General features: G+C 41.8%; 1 protein-coding gene across 2 annotated transcripts in view; it reads right to left on the minus strand.

The window, feature by feature from the left end:
• atl1 (atlastin GTPase 1) overlaps positions 1 to 23,144 on the minus strand; it is an 83,442-nt gene extending 60,298 nt beyond the window's left edge. Inside the window, exons 1-2 of one of the 2 annotated variants that reach the window (XM_072269244.1) lie at positions 22,768 to 23,144; positions 2,102 to 2,346 (exon numbers count right to left, since the gene is read on the minus strand). In XM_072269244.1, the coding sequence (XP_072125345.1) occupies positions 2,102 to 2,346; positions 22,768 to 22,816 (294 nt within the window). In that variant the 5' untranslated portion in view covers positions 22,817 to 23,144. The remainder of the gene's footprint in view (positions 1 to 2,101; positions 2,347 to 22,767) is intronic. The other variant, XM_072269253.1, reaches the window with a different exon arrangement.
• Between the last annotated feature and the right edge of the window lie 269 nt (positions 23,145 to 23,413).

Genomic DNA, 23,413 nt, shown 5'->3' on the forward strand with positions numbered 1-23,413 from the left:
ACAATGCTTTTATCCTTCTGGGCTATGAGATTCTGCAACTCTGCTGCAAGTAAAATTGAAACATGGGTAACAAGCATACAAATAAATTGAGTCAAGAGAACTAGAAGGAGCTGTGGAAAGGCAAATTTTATTGGCCAATTTGTTGAATTAATTCCAGTGAAAAGAATTTAACATAATACTCTACCACAGAGCCAAAATAGGAAAATGCGAGTCTACACAAGCAATGCTAAGACTTTGCAATGGTCATCTAAGACAAAAACAAAAAAATAGAGCATGTAGCAGGCGGTAACCCTGATCATGACTGCTGAGTTATCAGCATTGGTGAAAGAAGCTCAAGATTCATAGATTGAAAAAAATTACTTTGCAGTTTATCAGAGTAAATTTAGGGTTTTACTTTAAAGAAAATTTTTTTAAATGAGACCAGAAGACATGCATAAGCATAAATTAATAAAAAGAAAACATTTATTTAGGATCTAGATTAATTTACTGGCTGAATAATAGAAGTAAAAACATTAGGTTGGTTCCCAAGAACAAAGTTATAACTTCTCAGTGAAAGAACTCACATATTTTAAGTGGGATCCAAATCTTTATTTTCTCATCACTGGCTTTATCTTGTATATATTCAGATATCTTGTGTACAAAATGTCTAAAATCCAGACAGTTACAACTTCAGAAAATCATGTCCTGGACAATGAGAAGTTCCTGCTCAACTTACACCCACTTCTAAATTGAAGTGAATAAAAAAATATATAATTTTGGCAACGTTTTTTTTCTTCCTCTGTAATTACAGCCTACACTATGGCTGCCTATATGAAAAACAACCAGAATCTATTGTGGACTGGTCAAAGTTTATCTACATGCAACAGTTGCTATCTTTTCCCAGTGTAACACTTCTAAGTTTTTCTTGCCGTGGAATTGCACTCCAAAGCTAAATGATGATAATGCCATTGGAATGCAGAAATAAATAAATCCGTTCAAAGATTAAAACACCAAGAATACCTGTTGGTTGCATTCTATCTCTTCTGGCCCCCATTAACTTGTCATATGAGCCCACTCACTCTACTTGCTCTAAATGAGCAATTTTTCTGTATAATTCTATCAAGAGATAACGCATTTTAAAATAGCTGATGCAGCAAAAGAATTGTGGCACCTAATGATGTGGCAGGAAGTTACAAGATCCCATTTTTTTGTTCAGTGCAGACTACAACTACAATTTGGATGCTGTGAAACTGACATGGGAAAATACGATCAGGCAAAATAACTCGTTCTAACTCCAAACCAGTGATCCTAATGGAAGTGCATTATAGATGTTAGCCATGTCTGTGGTGCTTCCTACAGCAAAATAACATATTGATACTCATTGTGGAAATTCTGACATGGAGGAGGAGACTTGGGCAAGATTCGAGACAGCTGCCATTGACTGTAAAAGCATACCATGACAAGTCACTGCTTCCAGGTAACAGAGTATGAGCTTTATGGATAATTCAAACCAGAACAGTGCTCCTTCTTGGCCAAGATGATCACAAATTGTAACATTTTTAAAACTCATTATGTGAAGGGAAAGGAATTTGAGCAGCATTATGTCACTGACCTATTTAAAGTACATATATGTGAGATGAAAGTCTTCTGCTTCAGACACACATTGGACTCAGGAATTTGTTGGTAAAATGGTTTGCGTTTTTTTCATAGTTAAAATTCTTGGGTCTTGATGCATAAAAATTAAGGAGCATTTCAGTGACATTTTTTTTTGTTCTGCATTCAAAAATACAAGCTTTGTATTTCCGGGTTTCCTCTAGTTTTTTTTTTAAAGTTTCATTAAATTTCTTATTTCTGTCATTATTCTTCAGCTAAACCTTCGGTTACTTCTTGTGGGAAATGAATTATGGTGTATGAACACGTTTGGCACGCACTTCAGTTTCACAGAAGAAATCTTACCTCATTCTCCAAGAGATGAGAATGAATTAGTGAATCTACACTCTGCTGTCCCAATAAAGAACTTGGAAAAATAGATATAGAGAGTCAAGCATTCAATCTCGAAAGCAGTAGCTTTCCCCACTGTAAATGGCAACAGAATAGCATGGTTGTTTAATTCTTACTTTACCTGACTATACATATATCTCAGCATGAAGTCCATGAGAAATGATTTTCCTTTTCTGAAGGCACCAGCGACGGACAAGACTACCACTTCTCGATCCCTAACCTTTTCTGAGAGAAGAATCTTGTTCAGAGCCGCTTCATCCAGTTCAAACGTATGATCATCATTAACAACGAGGATCTGAACTGGTCGAGCCTGCTGGACGGTGTCATCTTCTGGAGTCCAGCCGAAGCTTTCCTCTGAAAATCCTCCTGCAATCAAAGTTTCCAAACATTAATAAAGTACAATGCAGATTCATCCATTTAATGCTCACATGCAATTTACAAGAGCAATGTACTGTAGAGTGCTCACCATCAAATCTGAAAAATAATTTCAGCAAGCCCTCACATTACAAATGGGGGACCAAATTCCTCATTATTTAAAAATGTATTACATTAAAAATCTCAAACAAAAAAAACAGGTTATAAGATACTGTATTTAATACGTAAGTTGTTCTTCTCTATTGGCAGAAGCATGCATGGCAAAAGTTGTAATCACACAAATTTTTACACATTATTTCTATTTAAGAGTAATTAATATAATCTAAAATTACAGTTTTGAGTTGTTGTATACTTTTACACATATGACACTCGATCAGAAACGCCCTATGATTTCCAGTTTTCCAACAAATTTATGAGGCATGTTCCAATCTGTTGAGCAGCACCTTCTGTGTTGAAGTATACCATTTGTCACATTAGCTAGGATTCTTCCATAGGTACCATATTGTGGGCCTCCTCCCCAAATACAAGGCACAAGGCTGCAATGGTGCCTACAGCTCATCAGTGTTACCCAGTAAGGCAGGTAGTTTGACCAATTGCTTGTTCTCTGCCATCGTTAAGCCCATGTGCTGTATCTGGATTAGATGCCTATTCAAATATAGTCCAAAATTTAGGGGTTAATTTTTCTATCCTATTTCTGCAAATTGAAACTTGTTATGCACCAACTTTATTGCTTAAGAAATTTAGGATCATTTTATGACCGGTGTTTTGACTTGCACACTGGGTTCAGCTGTGTTACTGTTACTGAGATCTTAACAAATTTTGATTTTTTAACAAAGACCATTTAATTCAAGCACACAAAACTGAAATAACAAAAGCCGAGGAAATAGGCTTTTCACTGGACTGGCAGAAATGAACCTACTTATGCTGCTTCTTTGCAACTTGTTCTACACATTCGCTTTGCGAGAACATTTTTAATCTTAATTCATGGCCTCCTGCTGACTGACTATTTGGCAGCACCAATCACTCCTTCAGACACACTTACTTCCATTGTTCTGACATTATCGCATTGTTCTGACATTATTGCATTGCCGTTACTCTTGAAATTCATTACTGAAACATCCAAAAGCTCTTCACCCAAAACGTGGCTTTAGTTCACAAGAAACAAAATACTCAACATTGAAAACTGTCGTGTTAGATTACTAATTGTCAAAATAGCAGAAGTTTATGTTTTAGTAATGTTATCTTCTTCTCATACAAACTAAGATTAAACTGGTCTGAACCCCTTTCTGGGTTCAACAAAGAAGTGGGATCAATTGAACTAAAAGTTTACATGATTTTTAGTTATTCTTCTGCAACTCGTCACTGACTTCTGACTTCAGATTATCTTCTGTTGAATGGCAAAACAGAGCTTCATGAAAGTATGAGCTGGTATGTATCAAAGTCAAAACAAAGTTTCTACAAAATAAAAAATTTAAATCATTCACAATATTATGAAAAGTACAAATCATGTATGGAATTATGAAGGTTCTGTATTAATAATAAAATATTGCATAATTTTTATGCAAATCCAGAGTAACAATCACTTCATTTTCCTTTACACTTGTGTACTGAAGAATGGCAGTCAACTATTTTGAATCTTAAATAATTCTGCTTTACCTGTTCATTGTAACAAACACTTATTTAATTAGTAAGCAATGAGGCAGCCATCCAAATTTATCTATGAGCTAAAAATCACTGTATTCCTGTTTTCAAAAGGAACAAATACAGTACATTTGGTCAAGATCAGGACTCATGGGACAAGTTGATACTATACGTAGACAAAGGAATGGCTAACAAATACAGCTGGAATAAACTGCTGAATTTCAGAAGGTCTAGCTGCAAATTTTAGGATGCCATGAGAATTAGCTATTTCCAGTTGACAATAATGAGTTAAATGTGGGAAACTAATTTATCCATATCTGCTATTTATATAAATCTGGGCATGCAAGTAATCTGCAAGAGGAATGCTAAGAAGCTGCAGAGGAATGTAGACTACTCTGCAAATATGTACAAAAATCAGCAAACACAACGTTCCTCAGTTAAGTGAAAGAATTTTATAAAATTGTAAGGAACTGTTAGAGGTTACTGTTTAGAGAGATCCAAGTGGATATTTTACATATATTGCATGAAGTTAGCGAGCAGGTGTAGCTAATGATAAGGAAAGCAAATTGTTTGCTAGCCTTTACTTATCCTTCCCAATTGTGGCACTAGTCAAGCTGCTAGCTCAGAGCTCCAGCAACCCAGATTCAACACTGACTTCTAGTGCTGTCTCTATGGACTATGCATATCTTCCCTCTCACCACATGGTTTCTCTGGGTGCTCCAATTTTCTCCCACATCTCAGAGGTACGCCTGTTGGTAGGTGAATTGGCCATTGTAAATTGCCCTGAGTGGGTTTGTTGGAGAATCCTGGGATATTGATGATGGATATAGATTTGGTGGGCTAAAGGGTTTATATCCAAGCGGTATGACTCTCAAAAGGACATTTGCTACAACACAGGGTTGTACGTATGGTTTTGGCCTCCTTGTCTTATAATGAATATCTGGGCTTAGTGAGCAGTGCAGTGAAGAAGTAATGAATTCATCCCAGAGATGACTTTTCTTTGAGCAAATAATATGTATCAAGGACACGACCCACCCAGCCAACACACTTTTCGTCCCTCTTCCCTCCGGGAGAAGGTTCAGGAGCTTGAAGACTCCTACGGCCAGATTTGGGAACAGCTTCTTTCCAACTGTGATAAGACTGCTGAACGGATCCTGACCAGGATCTGGGCTGTACCCTCCAAATATCCGGACCTGCCTCTCGGTTTTTTTGCACTACCTTACTTTTCCTTTTCTATTTTCTATTTACGATTTATAATTTAAAATTTTAATATTTACTAATTTTAACTATGTTTAATATTTTTAATATTTAATATTTGTAATCCAGGGAGTGTGAAGCACAGAATCAAATATCGCTGTGATGATTGTACATTCTAGTACCAATTGTTTGACGACAATAAATTATAAAGTATGGACCTTCATTCTCCATAATAAATTATGTTGCTGGTACTTAACTGCTCTCTAAAATAGATTATCAAGTCCTAGCTCCAGAAATAGTGTCAAGTGACCAGCAACAATGAATATAGAATTGAGTCAGGTTTTAAAAGACAAACATAAACATTTATTAAACTCTGCTCAACAATAGCGAAAAGAATTCAAACAACTAACTTAACCGGAAGTTAACTGCTATACGGCAACTCTGGAACAGTTCTTAAAGTGGTAAATTCCAACACAGTTCTTAAAGTGGTAAATTCGAACACAGCGCTTAAAGTGGTAAATTCAAAAGTCCAAGTGATTTACACAGTCAATAAGGAGAGACTTCTCTGGAAACGGATTTCTTCGAAGACGTGACGTTACTGCTAATTCTGTCCAAAGGAATCACGACGAAGGAAATAAAACGACTTAAAGGAACTGACCTTCTCCTGGTGAATGAACACTGCAAAAAACCTTCCTGATCTTACAGGAGTTATCTTAGATGCAAGTTACTATTTCTGAATGAAGATTCAAGAAGGTCGATCCTTTATGAAACCGCCAAACGATACTAACTTTCCTCAATCCTTCAGGTCCCCGTACTTCAGTAAGGTCTTCACTCTCCAACACTAGAATGTAAAGATAAACAGAAGATACCCCAAACAAAACTGGCAGCGATTGGTGAAACTGCCAGCACAATGATTTTACCTTACAATAGAAAATAAAACTCTAAAACGAAATGATGAAATAAGATGAATTTTTTTTTCCGCCAAAAATACTTTATTCAGAAGTATTACAAAATAAAGTTATATACATATAAAAAAAACATTCATTGACCCTGAGTCCTTATTCAATAAATAAAGTTATTCACAATAAAATTATGCATTGACTCTCTGTTCATATACAAATGAAAGATGTTTACAATAAATCGTTCATTTACTCTCAACCCTTGGTCAAGAGTTAAGACTTATTTACAACAAAATTATCAACAATAAAGGCAGGCGTTGGCTCTAATTCCTTTTCCAAGTTAACAATTCCACCTTCTCCTGGGGCACCATGTTGATTCATCTGTCCACACCGCTGATGAGGGTTAGTCTCCTCCTCACCCGACCCCTCCCACTCCCACGGGTGATGAACGTTAAACTGTGGTCCTTCCCCACTGGGCCTTCGCGGTGGCCGCACCAAGCTTGAGTGCATCCCTCAGAACGTACTCCTGCAGGCGAGAGTGAGCCAGTCGGCAGCATTCAGTCACAGACATCTCCACGTGCTGGCAGACCACCAAGTTTCGGGCAGACCAAAGCGCGTCTTTCACTGAATTGATGATCTGCCAGCAGCACCGGATGTTTGTCTCCGTGTGCGTCTCCGGGAACAGCCCGTAGATCATGGAGTCCTTGGTAACACAGCTGCTGGGCATGAATTTTAGCACCGTCCCTTCCATTCTCCTCCACACCTTCTTTGCAAACCCACAGTGTGCAAAGAGGTGAGCCACCGACTCCACCCCATTACAGTCCTCCCGTGGGCAGTGGGGTGCGGAGACGACATTCCGGGCATACAGGAGGGATCTGACTGGGAGGGCCCCCCTCACCGCCAGCCAGGCGAGGTCTTTGTGCCTGTTGGTGAGATCTGGCAATGAGGCAATTTGCCAGATGAACTGGACAGTCTGCTCAGGGAACCACCCCACTGTGTCCACCTCGTCCTTCTCCTGCAGTGCCTGCAGGACAGTACGTGCTGACCACTGTCTTATGGCCTTGTGGTCAAATGCGTTGGTCTTGGAGAGTTTTTCTACGAAGGACAGGTATGGAGGCAATGACCAGCTGACAGGGGTGTTGCACAGGAAAGGGGCCAGATCCATCCTTCGTAGCCAGGGCGACAGGTAGAACCTGGGCACATAGTGGTACTTTGTGCCCACGTATCTGGGATCTACGCACAGCCTGATGTAGCCACACACGAAGCTGGCCATCAGGGTGAGGGCGACATTGGGGACGTTCTTGCCCCCGTTGTCCAGGGCCTTGTGCATGACGGTCCATCTCACCCGCTCCATCTTGGATCCCCAGACGAATCTGAAGACAGCCCGGGTGATTTCCGAGCTGCAGGAGCAGGGGACGGGCCACACCTGCGCCAAGTACAGCAGCCCTGAGAGCACCTCACACCTGATGACCAGGTTCTTGCTCGTTATCGACAGGGAGCGCCCTCCCCACAGTCCCAGTTTCTGTTTCACCTTGGCAGTCCATTCCTGCCAGTTCTTCCTGCACGCCTCAGCCCCTCCGAACCAGATCCCCAACACCTTCACGTGGTCAGACCTGATGGTGAAGGGGACACTGGGTCGGTCGTGCCAGTTGCCGAAGAGCATGGCTTCGCTCTTCGTGCGGTTGACCCTGGCCCCTGAAGCTAGCTCGGACTGTTCGCAGATGCCAATCAACCTGCGAACTGACCTCGGATCAGAGCAGAAGACGGTGACGTCGTCCATGTACAGGGAGGTCTTCACTTGGGTCCCTCCACTGCCTGGCAGCGTCACCCCTCTTATCTCCACCCCTCATCCCTCCTGATGGCTTCGGCAAAGGGTTCTATGCAGCACACGAACAAGACAGGGGAGAGGGAACAGCCCTGCCTGACTCCAGACCTGATGGGGAAGCTGTCTGTTTCCCACCCGTTGACTTGGACTGCACTACGGATGTCTGTGTAGAGTAGTCTGATCCAATTCCAGATTCCCTCCCTAAATCCCATTTTGGAGAGCACGTCCACCATGTACGTGTGCAATATCCGGTTGAAGGCTTTCTCCTGGTCCAAGCTGACCAGGCAGGCAACCACCCCCCTGTCCTGCACGTAGGCGATGGTGTCCCTCAGCAGCGCGAGGCTGTCTGAGATCTTCCTGCCTGGTAAAGCACAGGTTTGGTCCGGGTGGATCACCTGTCCCAGAGCAGACTTGACCCTGTTGGCGATAGCCTTGGACAGGATCTTATAATCCACATTCAGGAGTGATATGAGCCTCCAATTTCTAATATCCTCCCTTTCCCCCTTCTGCTTGTAGATGAGGGTGATGATGCCCTTCCTCATGAACTCTGACATACTGCCGGCCAGAAGCATAGCGTTGTACACTTCCAGCAGGTCTGGGCCCATCCAATTCCACAGAGCCGAGTACAACTCAGCCGGTAAGCCGCCGTCTCCAGGAGTCTTACCCGATCCAAAGGAACGGATGGAGCCTGTCAACTCGTCCAGGGTCAGTGGCTGATCCAGACTCTCCTGCTTGCTGTCGTCTAAGACCTGCGTGACGGACGACAGGAAGTTGCGGGAGGCTGTGGATTCTGTGGCCTTTTCGTCGTACAGACCAGCATAGAAGGACTTGCAAATCCTCAGTATGTCGGTCTGCGAGGTCGCGACTGAGCCGTCCTCCTCCTCAAGGTTGTGGATCACAGAGCTCCCCTTGTGCACCTTTTGGAAGAAGAAGCGTGAGCACGTCTCGTCCTGCTCCACGGTTTGGAGCCTTGATCGGCAGATGATCTTGGAGGATTCGGCGGCGAGGTGCTGGGCTTGCCGGCCCTTCACCTGTCGTAATTCCTCCCTGACATCCACCCTCTTCGACTGCAGAAGGAGGAGTTGCTGCAACTCTGTCTAAAGTTTACACAGTTCCCCCCGCTTCTGCCTTGCTTTCTGGATACCCTTGCGGATGAAGAACCTCTTGATGTTCTCCTTGGTGGCTTCCCACCAGTGAACCAGGGAATCAAAGAAGGCTTTCTAAGATTCTCCAACCTGTGTACTCGCTCTCTAGTTCCTCGATGTTCTCTGGGGTCAGCAGCTTTACATTCAGCTTCCAAGTCCCCCTGCCTGCCTTCTGGTCCTCCCGTAAGAGACAGGTGGCTCTCAGAAGGCAGTGGTCAGAGAAGAACAGCGGCGTGACGTCAGTGGACCTGACCGTGAGGGACTCTGACAGGAAGAGGAAGTCGATCCGGGAGCGGGCTGAGCCGTCCGATCGTGTCCAGGTGGCTTGTGGCTGTGCTCCACCTGTGGGGGTGCCACAGGCGTCGCGCAGCTTGGCTGTCTTCACCGTTTGGTGCAGTCAATGGTGCAGTTGAAGTCTCCGGCCAGAACGACCGGCTGGGACGTCACCAGCAGCTGTGGGAGCTGCTCGAAGACAACCAGCTGCTCGCTCCGCACGGCGGAGGTATACACGTTGAAATAAGATGAATACGCAGCATAACGGAGTAACTGATGAACTAACGAAACTAACTGCGTCACAACAGGGGTTTCCCTTTATATACCTGTTGAGAGCATGTCATCACGTGACCTCACAATGGCGGGAAAATTACATCACCCCACCATCACAAGACCATTACATCATGGTCATAAGGCAGTTACAAGATACCCACAAGGTATGTAACAATAGTAATGGACCAACAATTAACTCTGGTCTTACCATCAATGTTCATATCTTATGAACAAAACAAAACCTCATCGAAACACATTGGATTTTAAAGAGGAAAGGTGGGATCAGGGCTGGATTAACCTAGTAGCAAAAGTACCAAATGCTACGGGCCCCGCATTTTCGAGGGCCCCGCCCGCACTAAATGCTTGCAAGCAGCAGTCTGGTGAAATCGTATTCTCACGACTGTTAGAGTGAGTTTTGGGTAGACGATTCATTTACACTTAAATAATAAATGACTCCAGCCATCAGTCTTCTGCTCTTTGACAAAATACTGTGGATTGAGTTCATAACAATGCATTTCCTAAAATTTGTGAACCCAGTTTCATTTGTAACAATGTATCTCTGGCACCTCTGAGACAAGAATGCTAAGTTTACAGGTAGTTGCGAAGACACCATATCTATGCTTTTGAATATGAATTGTCCTCTGTGTTAGCACGTAACATACCAAATAATGTATTATGGATTTTAACTTGCATTCCTAAAGGCCATGAATTCCAGTTTAGGCATACTGGCGCCAGTAGAATGAATTTAATCAAAAGATGTGAAAACTTCAAAGAATTGTCTATAATTGTAACTATGAACTGTCCTTTGTGCTTAGCAAGTAAATATCAAGCCTCAATCACAAAGCAGTTAGACCTGTTCTGCCAGGGGTCTCTGCCTGCTGTAACCTTGTTTTGTCGAATAGAGAAACTGCCTTGTACCTACTGGTAACGCAACACTCTGTGATTTCATCCACGCCACAACGACGGCGATCTGGCAACGCTGTTGTTTTCATGTCGGGGGAGCTGCATGCTGCATGGTACAGTATGTGTGTGCAGGCGTGTGTTGGATGCTTGCTGTTTTCATGGTATAAATGCTCATGCAAACCAAGGAAGGGGACATAAATCATACCCATCTAAAACAACGTGCAGAATTCATCAATCTGATTGGATCCAGCATACTGGATCACATTATCAGTGAAATGTAGAAATACAAGTATTATTCTGTTTCATTGGATTCTACTCCAGATATATCTAATGTGGACCAGCTGACTTTGACTGTGCACTATGTTTTGCCGTCTGGACCAGATGAAAGAATTGTGAAGTTTTTGGATATGGAAGGTCATAGTGCTGAACAGCTCGCTCAAAGTTTACTTGACTTAAAGGAAAATGACATTGATATAAAAGACTGCTGTGGTCAAAGTTATGACAATACCAGCAAGTATAGTGGCTTATAAGCACGAATTAAAGAGCTGAATGAGTTTGCAGATTACATTCCATGTTTTGCACATTCACTAAATTTGGTTGGAAAATGGGCTGCTGAATGTTGTCAAGAAGCATTAATTTTCTTTCAATTTGTAGAAAGCCTATACACATTTTTTTCTGCTTCTACTTATCGGTGGGATCTCCTTTCTGCTGCATTATCCGATGGTGGTGCTCTTTTGCCCATGTGAAAAGAATGTCAGATACCAGATGGTCAGCTCGTGCAGATGTAACAAAAGCACTTTTACACAGTTTTTCTGCAATAAAAGTCTTGGATGACACTTCAAATAACAATGGTCAGAAGGCAGAGTGTCGACAACAGGCTCGTGGACTACTTTCAACCATGATGAAGTTGGAAACAGGAATAATGATCATATTGTGGGATCAAGTATTACAGCGTTTTCAAATGACCAGTGCTTCTTTGCAATCTTCTGGCCAAGACTTGAACACAGCTTGTGCACTCTATGAATCCTTGCATGGATATATTCAAGCTATGCAGTCTACTTTTTCAGACATTGAGCAAAAAGCCAGGGATCTGACTGTGAAGATTACCAACAGCAAACTCGAAGAAAACACAAGCAAAATCGCACATATGGTGATTTCAGTAGTTCCAGCACTCTTGATCCACTTGTTAAATCTCAAACACCTTCTCAGAAGTTTAAAAGCCGAACATTTCTTGCCATATTGACAGCTTATTTTCTGCCCTGTCAAAAAGGCAGAAAGCTTATCTAAAGGTGAATGGTGTTTTTGGATTCCTTCATCAGTTACGGTCGTTTACACCTGAAGAGATCATAAAGAGGTCATCAAATCTTATTAAATCATATCTGGAAGAAAGTCTTAATGAAGAATTTGTGCAGTTTACTGAACTGTTGAAAACTGATCTTGCTTCTCATATTGGCACCAAAAAAGACCTTGTAGAGTTACAGTTGTACCGTTTGATAACTGACAATTCTTTGGAGTCATGTTTCCCAAATGTAGAAAATGCCTTGCGCATCTATTTGTCACTCATGGTTACCAACTGCAGTAGAGAATGTTCATTTTCAAAACTGAAAATGATTAAAACTGAACTAAGGAGCACTATAGGTCAAAACAGATTGAACAATCTCACTCTAATGAGCATTGAAGATGAACTTCTGCGTAAAATAGACATCTCCAGTACCATCAACAAATTTGCTCACGCTAAATATAGAAAATCTAACTTTCAAATTGTAGTTTTGTTACTTTTGACACTTGAAATTGATACCTACATGTAAGTAATACTATTACTGAAATGTCAGACAATTGTCATATTATCTGGCTGTATAGCAAATGAAAAAATTTAATTACTTTACTATGCAAGTAAATAATTTATGTTTTAATAATTAAGTGCATTTTTAAAATTTAGGGCCCCTTTATAACATACGTTACAGGCCCCGCACTAGCTTAATCCGGCCCTGGGTGGGATGAATATTGAAGAGTCTAGAACGACATATGGTATCAAATAAGTGGTTAAACATTTAAGAGTTCAGAGAAATTTTTTTATTAGGAGTTTCAAGAATCTCCCAATGTTTATACCCTAGAGCAGGGGTTCCCAATCTTTTTTATGCCATGGACCAATACCATTAAGCAAGGGGTCTATGGATCCCAGGTTGAGAACACCCATCCAAGAGAGCTGTCAATGGTCAGCTGTTAAGTATTTTGAATTTTAGAACACAAGATATACAGAATGAGCAAGAAAGTTTCTGAAGAAGATCAGCCATGATCTTGTTCAGTGTCCAAGTTTGAAAATGTTTATAATGTTAATCTACCCTCTAGAGATATAACTATGTCATAAGTAAGAAAAGTAATTGAAAGTCAGTGGCCAATTATTAACCTAGAGGTCTGATTTACCTCCTGGATTTGCCTACTGATTGTGAGCACTCACAGAGGGTTACCTGCTCTACAGCACACCTGCCTAGGGTTCATGTAGTCATATTCATAAAGAGATACAACATAAAAAAGGCCATTCTGACCATCAAATCCATGCTGACCATCAACCACCCATTTACATCAACTCTACATTAATCTCTTACTTTCACCACATTCCCGTCAACTCCTCCCATATTCTGCCACCTACCTAACAAACTAGGGAGAATTTACGGTTTGTTGAACCCACAGAGATCACGTGGCACAGATGGTGTTCCTTTTTGTGTGCTTAGATCCTGGTGGGGGTATTTGCGGACATTTTCAATCTCCCTGCTTTAATTTGTGATTCCCACCTGCTTTAAGAAGGCTACAATCATGCCAGTATTTAAGAAAAACTAGGTAATGTGCCTTAACAACTATTGCCTGGTGGGCTCTGACATCCACCGTGAAGTACTTTGACAGGCTGGTTATGGTGCACATCAACTCCATCCTCCCAGACACTGTAATTCACCTACCACCAAAACAGGTCTATGGCAGATGCCTTCTCCCTGGCCCTATACTCATCCCTGGAACATCTGAGCAGTAAAAGCACCTACGTTAGGTTATTGTTTATTGGCTACAGCTCTGCATTCAATAGAATAGTTCCAACCAAACTCTTCTCCAAACTCCAAACGTGGGGCTTGACAACAGGATCCTTGACTTCCTGGCCAACTGACCGCAATCAGTAAAGGTAGATAGCAATGCTTCTGCCACAATTATACTCACAGTGGTGCCACACAAGGCTGCGCCCTCATCCCCCTAGCTACTCGATATATTCTCACTAGATTCTGATCTAACTCCAACTACAAGTTAGCTGATGATACAACTGTGTGTGGGCTGTATCTCAAATAATGATGAGTTGGAGTACAGGAAGGAGATAGGAAGCCTAATCGACGTGGTGTCACGATAACAACCTTTCTGTCAATGTCAGCAAAGCAAAAGAGCTGATTATTGACTTCGGGGGATGGGTGGGGGGTGATGCACATCATCCTGTTTACATCAATGGCGAAAAAGTCAAGAGGGTGAGAGTTTCAAGTTCCTAGGAGTGAACATTACCATAACTCATCCTGGTGCGAGTACACTTTTGCCACAGCCATAAAAGCTCACCGGTGCCTCTCATTCCTCAGAAGCTGAAAGAAATTTGACATGTCCCCTTTGACCCTTAACAATTTTTATTGATGCACCATCGCTTGGTATGACACTTGCTCCGCCTGTACCCGCAAGAAACTGCAGAGTGTTGTGGACACAGTCCAGTATTTCACTGAAATCAGCTTTCTCTCTATGGACTCGACTTGCACGGATACAGTTCTGTTATTTTTGTTCATTATGTCATGCAAGTGATGTATTTTTCACTGTCTTGGTAAAGCAGCCAGCATAATCAAAGACCATATCTACCACAGTCATTCTCTCTTCCATTCCCCCTCCCAACCACAGAACATACAAAAATCCTCAACCACACACCACCCAGCTCAAGGACAGCTTCTATTTCACTGTTATCGATATAAGACTACATTACTGTCTATTGCAGAGCACTTTCTCTGCAACTGTAACACTTTATTCTGCACTCTTTTATTGTTTTACCTTGAAGTACCTCAATGCACTGATCTATACAAACAGTATGCAATACAATCTCTTCGTTGTGCCTTCTTACACAATGATAAACCAATATACCAATGTATTAAAGGCAGCATTTCCTTTGCAATCATCTGTTTTTGTGGAGATGGCACTGAAAGTAGGATGTGGAGCCATAGCTCCGCGTACAGGTTCAAGTTTATCGCCATAGCCATACATAAACAACAAGGGTTCCCAACCTTTTTTTATGCCGTGAAGTCCCACCATGAATTGAGGGGTGTGTGGACCACAGGTTGGGAAACCCTGACACACAGGGTATAAATGCCATGAAAATCAAGATTGTGCAGTAGCAGCACAGTATATTATAAACATGATGAACGTACATTACATAAATGTTAACAAATTATAAAGAGTGTGCATGACACAATGAACAAAATGGTACTAGTGCAAGGGAAATGCAGTCTGGGAGAGAGTTAGTGCCTTTCGGTGGATTTGGAGAGACGATTATGGAATGGGAAAAGTCATACAGATTTTCAGAGCAGATGGTCATCTGTTGAGGTTTGGATCATAGAACATCAAAATCTACAGCACATTACAGGCCCTTCGGCCCACAATGTTGTGCCAACCTTGTAACCTACTCTAGAAACTGCCTAGAATTTCTCTACTGCATAGCCCTCTATTTTTCTAAGCTCTATACACCTACCTAGTAAAAGATCCTATTGTATCCACCTCTATCACCTTCGCTGGCAGTGCATTCAATGCACCCAGCACTCTATGTGAAAAACTTGCCTCTGACATCCCCTCGGTACCTATTTCCAAGCACCTTAAAACTGTGCCCCCTCGTGTCAGCCCTGGGGAAAAGCCGCTGGCAATACACATGATCAATGCCCCTCATCATCTTATACACCTCTATCAGGTCACCTCTCATCCTCCGTCACTCCAAGGAGAAAAGGCCAAGTTCACTCAGCCTATCCTCATAAGGTACGCCCTCCAATCCAGGCAACTTCCTTGTAAGTCCCCTCTGCACTCTCTCTATAGTATCCACATCCTTTCTGTAGTGAGGTGACCAGAACTCAACACAGTACTCCAAGCAACACATACAAAATGCTGGTGGAAGGCAGCAGGCCAGGCAGCATCAATAGGGAGAAGTACAGTTGACGTTTTGGGCCGAGACCCTTCGTGACTCCACGTGGGATCTAATTAAGGTCTTATATAACTGTACCATTACCTCATGGCTCTTGAATTCAATCCCAAAGTTGATGAAGGTCAATACACCATATACCTTCTTATCAACAGTGTCACAGCAGCTTTGAGTGTCCTATGGATAAGGACCCCAAGATCTCGCTGACCTGCCACAGTGCCAAGAGTCTTACCATTAACATTATATTCTGTCTTCAAATTTGACTTACCGAAATGAACCACTTCACACTTATCTGAGTAATGAAGATTTGAGGATGGGATCAACCAGATAATCGGGGGCACTGTGTCATGGAGATGACTAGAGGGGTTAAGAACATCAGTAGTACAGCACCTTTAAGTGATGGAAGATCAAAAGACATATCTGCTAGAGGAAGTTGAGTAGATCAGTGTCCCTGGCAGGGAACTGAGATGGTTCTGGCTCTGTAAATAAAGTAAGCTCCAACTTTTCATTTGAGATTAGATTGTGTTTTCACAGATTTTCTGTTGGCATATATCACATCACTGTACATGGTCAAGGACCTCCAGAATCACACGTGTGCACAAATATGAAAACAGTTTTAGTCAATAATCTGCTTGGACCCTCCAAAGGTTTGAGCAAACCAATTCAAAGTATACATGAACCAAGTACATAAAAGGATTCAGAGAGAAATATACTGACATTTTGATACTTTAGTAACTTTTGTAGCTGCTATTTTACAGCCCCATCCAAAAAGTACCTGACAACATTTGGCTGGGCAAAAGTGACTTAAACCCAGAAACTAACTCCAAGTGACTTACCAAAACAAAATAGGGCACCTGCTTGTGTGGTGTGATGACCTCTTGCTCAATGTCATAAAAGTAAGAGCTGATTTTTGACTTCAGGTAGGGGGAAAAGGTCAAACACAAACCAGTCTACATAGGAGGACTGGCAGTGGAGGGAGTCAGCAGCTTTAAATTCCTGGGCAGTAACATATGGATGATCTGTCCTGTCCAGAGAAGGTTCACAAAGCAGTTTCCAGGAATGAAGGGGTTAACACACGGAGTGTTTGGCAGCTTTGGGCCTGTACTCACTGGAATTTAGAAGAGTGCGGGGGCGGGGATCTCACTGAAACCTACCAAATGTTGAAAGGACTAGAAAGGAGAGGATGTTTCCTATGGTAGGGGTATCCGGAACTAGAGGGCACAACCTCAAAATTGAGGGGTGCCCCTTTAGAACAGAGGTAAGGAGGATTTTTTTTTTAGCCACAGAACAGTAAATCTGTAGAATGCTCTGCAACAGACTGCAGAGGAGGCCAAGTCCGTGCATATATTTAAGGCAGAAGTTGATCATTTCCTGATCAGTCAGGGTAACAAAGGATCTGGTGAGACTGCAGGTGTATGGGGTTGAGTGGGATCCAGGATCAGCCATGATGGAATGGTGGAGCAGACTCGATAGGCTGAATGGGCTAATTCTGCTCCTATGTCTTATGGTCTTATGGATCCAGCACATACGTAGATGCAACCACTAGGAAAGTGTTCCAACGTCTTTACTTTCTTAGGAAGTTCAGTTTGTCACCAAATACTAACAAAGTTCTACACATGTATGGTTGAAAGCATCCTCACTGGTTGCATGACTGTCTGGTATGGAAATTCAATTGCTCAGGGATGCAAGAAGCTGCAGGGAGTAATGGACTCTGCCCAGAACATCATGGGCACATCTCTCACCACCATTGTTGGCACCTACAGAAAGCGCTGCCTCCAGGAGGAGCATCCATCAAGATCTGCACCATTCAGGTCATGTCACCTTCTCATACCTACCACTGGGCAAGAGGTACAGAAGCGTGAAGTCCCTCACACATCACCAGGCTCAAGAACAGCTACTTACCCTTCAACCATTCAGTTCTTGAATCAACCAGCACAACCCAAAACGCTTGAGTTTAGTGACACGATGCTGACTTTGATCACTTCTCCCCACAATGGATTTTTCTTTTGGTTCAATTGTGTTCTGTCTTGTAAAACTTCAGTGAATGTTGTTTATACTTGTGCATATGACAACAGACTTGACTTTGACTTTGAGATGAAAATGCTGTCACTGAGCCAAATACCTACAAGCTCAATAAGGTAAGGGAAAAGAAAAAAGAAGTTTGAAAACAAAGGTAGATGACGCTGGAAATACTGAGTCAATCCAAACCCTGCTCAGGAATGAATAGGTTTCAGATACATATCATTCCCAAAACAGAAAAGGGCCACACCCAGAAGTTTGTTGACTTTTACTAACCAGCATTTTCTCATATAATTCAATGATCCACATTAAATTATTATTAGTACTGAGTTGGGGCAATTATTTTTCACTGGACTACATTCAGTGTGGAATTATTTAATTTAGTATTAATACATTTCTGAGCTGTAAAATATACTTAAAGAGAAAGTTGTTGAGATATTCTGGTTGCTCAATCTCAAAGCAATACTGGCATTTATTTTGGCACTTGATCACAATTGAAATGCTTTAATATATTTTGAATAATAAATTACTTTTGAAGTTCAGAGACTAACCAAACAAAATTGGCAGTTCTTCATCACTGTTCGTTCCACCAACTTTGTGTGTGTGTGTGTGTGTGTGTTTTTGTGTGTGTGTGTGTGTGTGTGTGTGTGTGTGTGTGTGTGTGTGTGTGTGTTTTGTGTTTTTATACTTTGCTTCGCCAGGCCATCTTCTTTATGGGAGCTTTAACATCTACCTGGACCAACATACAAGATCTCAGCATTTTATGTAATGCAGCATTCAAGTAGATTTGCAATGGAGTATTTGTCCACATTATACATTCATATTACAATGGTGGAATTTGGTCTTTGTAAAAAAAATATGAGAAAGAAGAACAGGTGTTATGAACACTGGATCAGTCAATGAGAAGTGCAAACCAATAGTCTAGGGATTGGTTTTCTGTCCCAACAGATAATTAGAAATTCTTAAAATCACCAAATAATTTGAAATAAGAAGATATTGTCAGTAATGTGACTATGAAACAGCTTGTCATAAAAACAATCTGATTCACCAGTGTCTATTAGGGAGAAAAATCCAACATTCTTACCTTGCTGTATGTGATTCCTGGCAATATAGTAAAAACTCTTACCTACTCTCTGAAATACATTTACAATTCATTCAATTGTATCAAGTCACTAAACAAATTGCAATAAGAATAAAAGTGTATGGGCCACTTATACTGACCTTGTCACCAACAAAAAGCACACCCTGTCCAGCCAACCCTGCAATGTTCTCCTTACAAACAACTGGGGACTTGTAATGAAGAACCATTTCAGAGGCTTGTCAAGCGTTACACAGAAACATTTACAAATAGCGTACCTTACAGTCAGTGACTGTCACTCTTCCATCATGGTCTTTGGAACAGACACTCTGAAGTCGAGGGTGCAGGAACAGAGTGACACTGAGAGTTCTCAACATTGACTCACACCCTGTTAGGTCTCAGGGCATCAGATCAAACAGTTCAAGGGAACCCTCTGATTTTCTCAGCTGTTGAATTTGTCCTCTTCATAGAAGAAATACCAAGGCAAACAAGAGCACAGAATATAGTCAGCATTCATCAAAAAAGTGCCTGATGACAGCACTCTTGACAGGAATGGTCAAGTCCAGAAGGATAGAATTGCTAGACAGGACTCTGGAGTTGGTGTGCACGAGTACAAGGGAAATTATGCTGAATAGGGTAAACACAGAACAAACACAACTCAAAACTGGGTATCCCTGAGGCAATGTGGACCATGAGCAACCATATTCCTCCATAATGTGCAAGTTAGTGGTCTTTGCATCCCTCCCTTATCATTATCACTGAGCCAGAAGAACAACTTTGTTCCATTGAGGAACTTCAATGTTACCAGTTACACTGAAGACCAAGGTGCAATCCAAGTGAGCACACGATTACATATTTGCTATATATTTGTTTGTTTGTTTATTTAATATTTTATTTTATTTATTTTTCTCTTCTATATTATGTATTGCATGGAACTGCTGCTGCTAAGTTAACAAATTTCACGTCACATGCCAGTGATAATAAACCTGATTCTGATTATATACATGCCATACAGCAATGGCAAAATCAAAATTGAATTTATTGTTATATGTACAAGTACATGTATGCAAAGGTGCAATGATAAAATTACGTGTTAACAGCATCACTGGCAAACAGCATTCGAAAGAAGAACAATCATAAATTAAGCACAATTTTTACAAAACAGAACACAATTAGAACAAGAAAAGGAACAAAGTTCAACTAAGGTCGGCAGTTCAGCCCTATCCAGGCATAAATGCTAATGGAAAACTATACAGTCAATGGATGAGAAAGACTCAATTAACATGTTTAGTTTCAGCAACAGCACAGATCAGCTGGTGAGTGAAATGGGCAGCCTGAAACATTTACAACCATCCTCAGAAATGCCAAGCAAATATTCCATCTTGGTCTCCTTCTTTGGTCCTCAGCATCACAAGAGGCCACTATTTAGTCAATTTGATTCACACCATGGAGAACAATACACAGAATGAATGCACTGTTTACAGCAAAGGATGGGTGCCCTGAGAACTGAGGACTTCTACATCAGTCCAGCTGTGTACTTTGCTAAGCTGTCCCAAAGGAGTCACCAAGTTCCACATCATTAATATCTGGGATGGAGACACCAATGAAACTGAACTGGATCAGCCGCAAGAGTGGTGTCCCACCTGGATCAGTGCTGGGACCTCTATTGTTTACAATAATTAAAAATATGGATGAAAATGTAGGTGGTTTGATAATTAAGTTTGCTGGATGACAAGAAAATTGGTGGAGTTGTGTTTATTAAGGAAAGTTGTCAATGTTGTCAGCAGTGCATGGATCAGCCGAAAATTTGGGAAGAGAAATGGCAGATGGAGTTTAATTTCGGCAAGTATGAGGTGATACAATTTAGGAGTACATTGCAGAATGAAAGGGGACTCTTAGAATCATTGTGTGGTGATCTGAAAGTGACAACCAAGTAAATCTGTGTGCCTTCATCATTCACGGCTTAAACGGTATAAATGTTGACAAGACATGTTGCAGTTGATAAAACTTTGGTTAGGATGCACTGGGGTATTGTGTGCAGTTATGGTCACAACATTATAGGAAGGATGTGGAAATGTTGGAAAGGATGCAGAAGAGGTTCACCAGGATGCTGTTTGGATTGGAGTGCATTAGCGACAAGGAGAGTTGGCCAAACTTGGACTGTTTTCTGTGAAACATCAAGAGCTGAGGAGGTGATCTGACAGATGTAAATAAATTTATGGGAGGCATAGGTTGAGTAGATAGTAAATCTTTAGGGTGGAAAAAGTCAAATACTAGAGAGCATAGCTTTCAAGTGACAGTTTAAGTAAGAGTTACAAGGCAAAGTGGTATGTGCCAGGAACACGTTGAATAGGGTAGTAACAGAAGCAGGTCCAGTAGCATAGTTTAAGAAACATTAAGAAGCACAGAACAAGCAGACAATAGAGGAATTTGGACCACATGCAAGGAAATAGAATTAGTTAGTTTGGCATCGTGGTTGGTGCCAACATGATAGGCTGAGGAGTCTGTTCCCGTGCTATGTTCTATGAATACAGGTTGGAGGCTGGGTGTCCTGTTGTAAAAGACTCACTTCCTGACACCCCAAGCACAAGACACAAGTTAGGAATGATTCAGAGAAGGCAGGTAGGGCAGACGGAATAATTTACTCTATTTTTGTGGACATACTTGGCCAGTTTTTGACACTCTTGGGTAGAATTTTTCCTCATTGTGATCTGGACATTGTTGATAAAGCCGGCTTGTATTACCCTCCACTAAATATTCCCCACGAACTTCCCAGTTCTTCAAGGTCAGTATGAGGTGTTGCCCATTTAAGACACAGGCGAGGAGGCACATTCCCCTGGAGGATTATGATCATTGCAATTCTTTATCCCAGGGAGCTATGGAGAGTCTATCACTGAATCTACTTAAGGTGGAGATAGGCACATTTTTGTTGTACAGGGGAGTCACATGTTCATATGGCCTTCAACTGCTCTGGTGTTTCATGTTGTTACCCTGGGAATACATTCACTACAGTCGTTTGTTCAAGAGCAGAAAACGATGGCCTTGCCAATGATGTCCTTCTCTCAGCTATTTAAAAAAAACCTTGAATCCATGCTGAAAGAACACTAGATTGCTGACACTTTCAAAATCTCTGACCACCCAACCCAATCTGATCTTTACACCAGGAGAGTTATCACAAGAGAGCAAACATATTGTGAAGTTGAAATGAGCAGAGTCCATTTGAATGACTATAATTTTTTTTTAAAATCACAATCTGATGTTCGTCTATTAACTGGTTTGATTTGTGAACCAACTATCTTTATGTACGTTAATACATCAGAAACTCTTTGCTTAAAATTAAACCTGTTTTATTCTGGACTCTAGTGCAGTGTATATTGGCAATGCTAGAGATAAAGATACGGTGAAATGCATCCGCCCTTAAGTAACGTGTGTACAGTATGGGAGGCTCGGGAAGAGAATCTCGATCTCGGCGACCTCATTATAAACAGAGCCGCTTCACTCTTGCCTCAGGGCGTATCTCTGCAAAAACAAGGGGCATTTCTAGCAGTTCCACCGTTAAATTCCTTTGCGCTAAGGCATTTGTGTTTCTGAGATGCCGTCCGGGTGGTACACAGTCTTCCTTTTTTTATGTTTAGATAGCTAACAGTCTAGGCAGGGCCTGTCTGAATAATCACAACCCCCAAAAGCAAGTCTGCAGTGAAAATGCAAAGGCCGGCTTTCGAAACAGAACACCGATTCTGCAAAAATAATGCAAAAGACTGAACGCAACGCTCGGCTGAATATTCATTAAGGTGCAACAACCAGCTAATAGCTGAACTCTACCCAGCAGTAAGCAGGTCTTTCAGCCGCCCTGTTCAGCCTGCACTTGGACAGAATGGCTCCAAGTGCTCCCGTCCTGCCTCCTGCACTCGCTCCCTCCTTGAAGGTGCAGCATTTCTTTGTCGACCGCAGTCAGATCTCTGACTTACCCCAGCTATTTCTTTCTTTCCGATTTTTCGTCGTGTTTTTCTGTGCCATTTTGTTGGCGTGTGCACAGTGAAGTCGTGATCGGAGGAGGATCCCTTTCGAATGGGCGTCTCTCTCCGCGAGAATGAGAGTTGCGAGGATGGAGCCTTCTCGGATCCCGATGAAACCACGTACTGAAAAGCGGCAAGGGACTGCGGCGCGCACACGTTAGAGTTCCGACTGATTTATTGACATTAACACAAAGGGTGCACAGAGGAACATCTTCTTTATCTACATGTAGATTCGACGGAGGGGATTGGACTAATTCCGGGGGGGGGGGGGGGTGTGTGTGTGTGTGTGTGTGTGTGTGTGTGTGTGTGTGTGTGTGTGTGTGTGTGTGTGTGTGTGTGTGTGTGTGTGTGTGTGTGTGTGTGTGTGTGTGTGTGTGTGTGTGTGTGGTAGCAGAAATTACCTGAAACAGATTCTGTAATATATTGAAATTACAAATTGCTGCAAGAAAATACTAGGATAGAAAAGATCAATGTGGTCTGACATAAAAATGCCACAGTCAAGCACAGCATAAACCGAACGAGCAAGTAAAATGTTTCATCAACGTTTATTTTCAGGTCCATGAAAATTCAAAAACAAATGTCCGCTGTAAAACGCATA

The sequence above is a fragment of the Mobula birostris genome, chromosome 1, assembly GCF_030028105.1.
Source record: "Mobula birostris isolate sMobBir1 chromosome 1, sMobBir1.hap1, whole genome shotgun sequence".
Lineage (NCBI taxonomy): Eukaryota > Metazoa > Chordata > Chondrichthyes > Myliobatiformes > Myliobatidae > Mobula > Mobula birostris.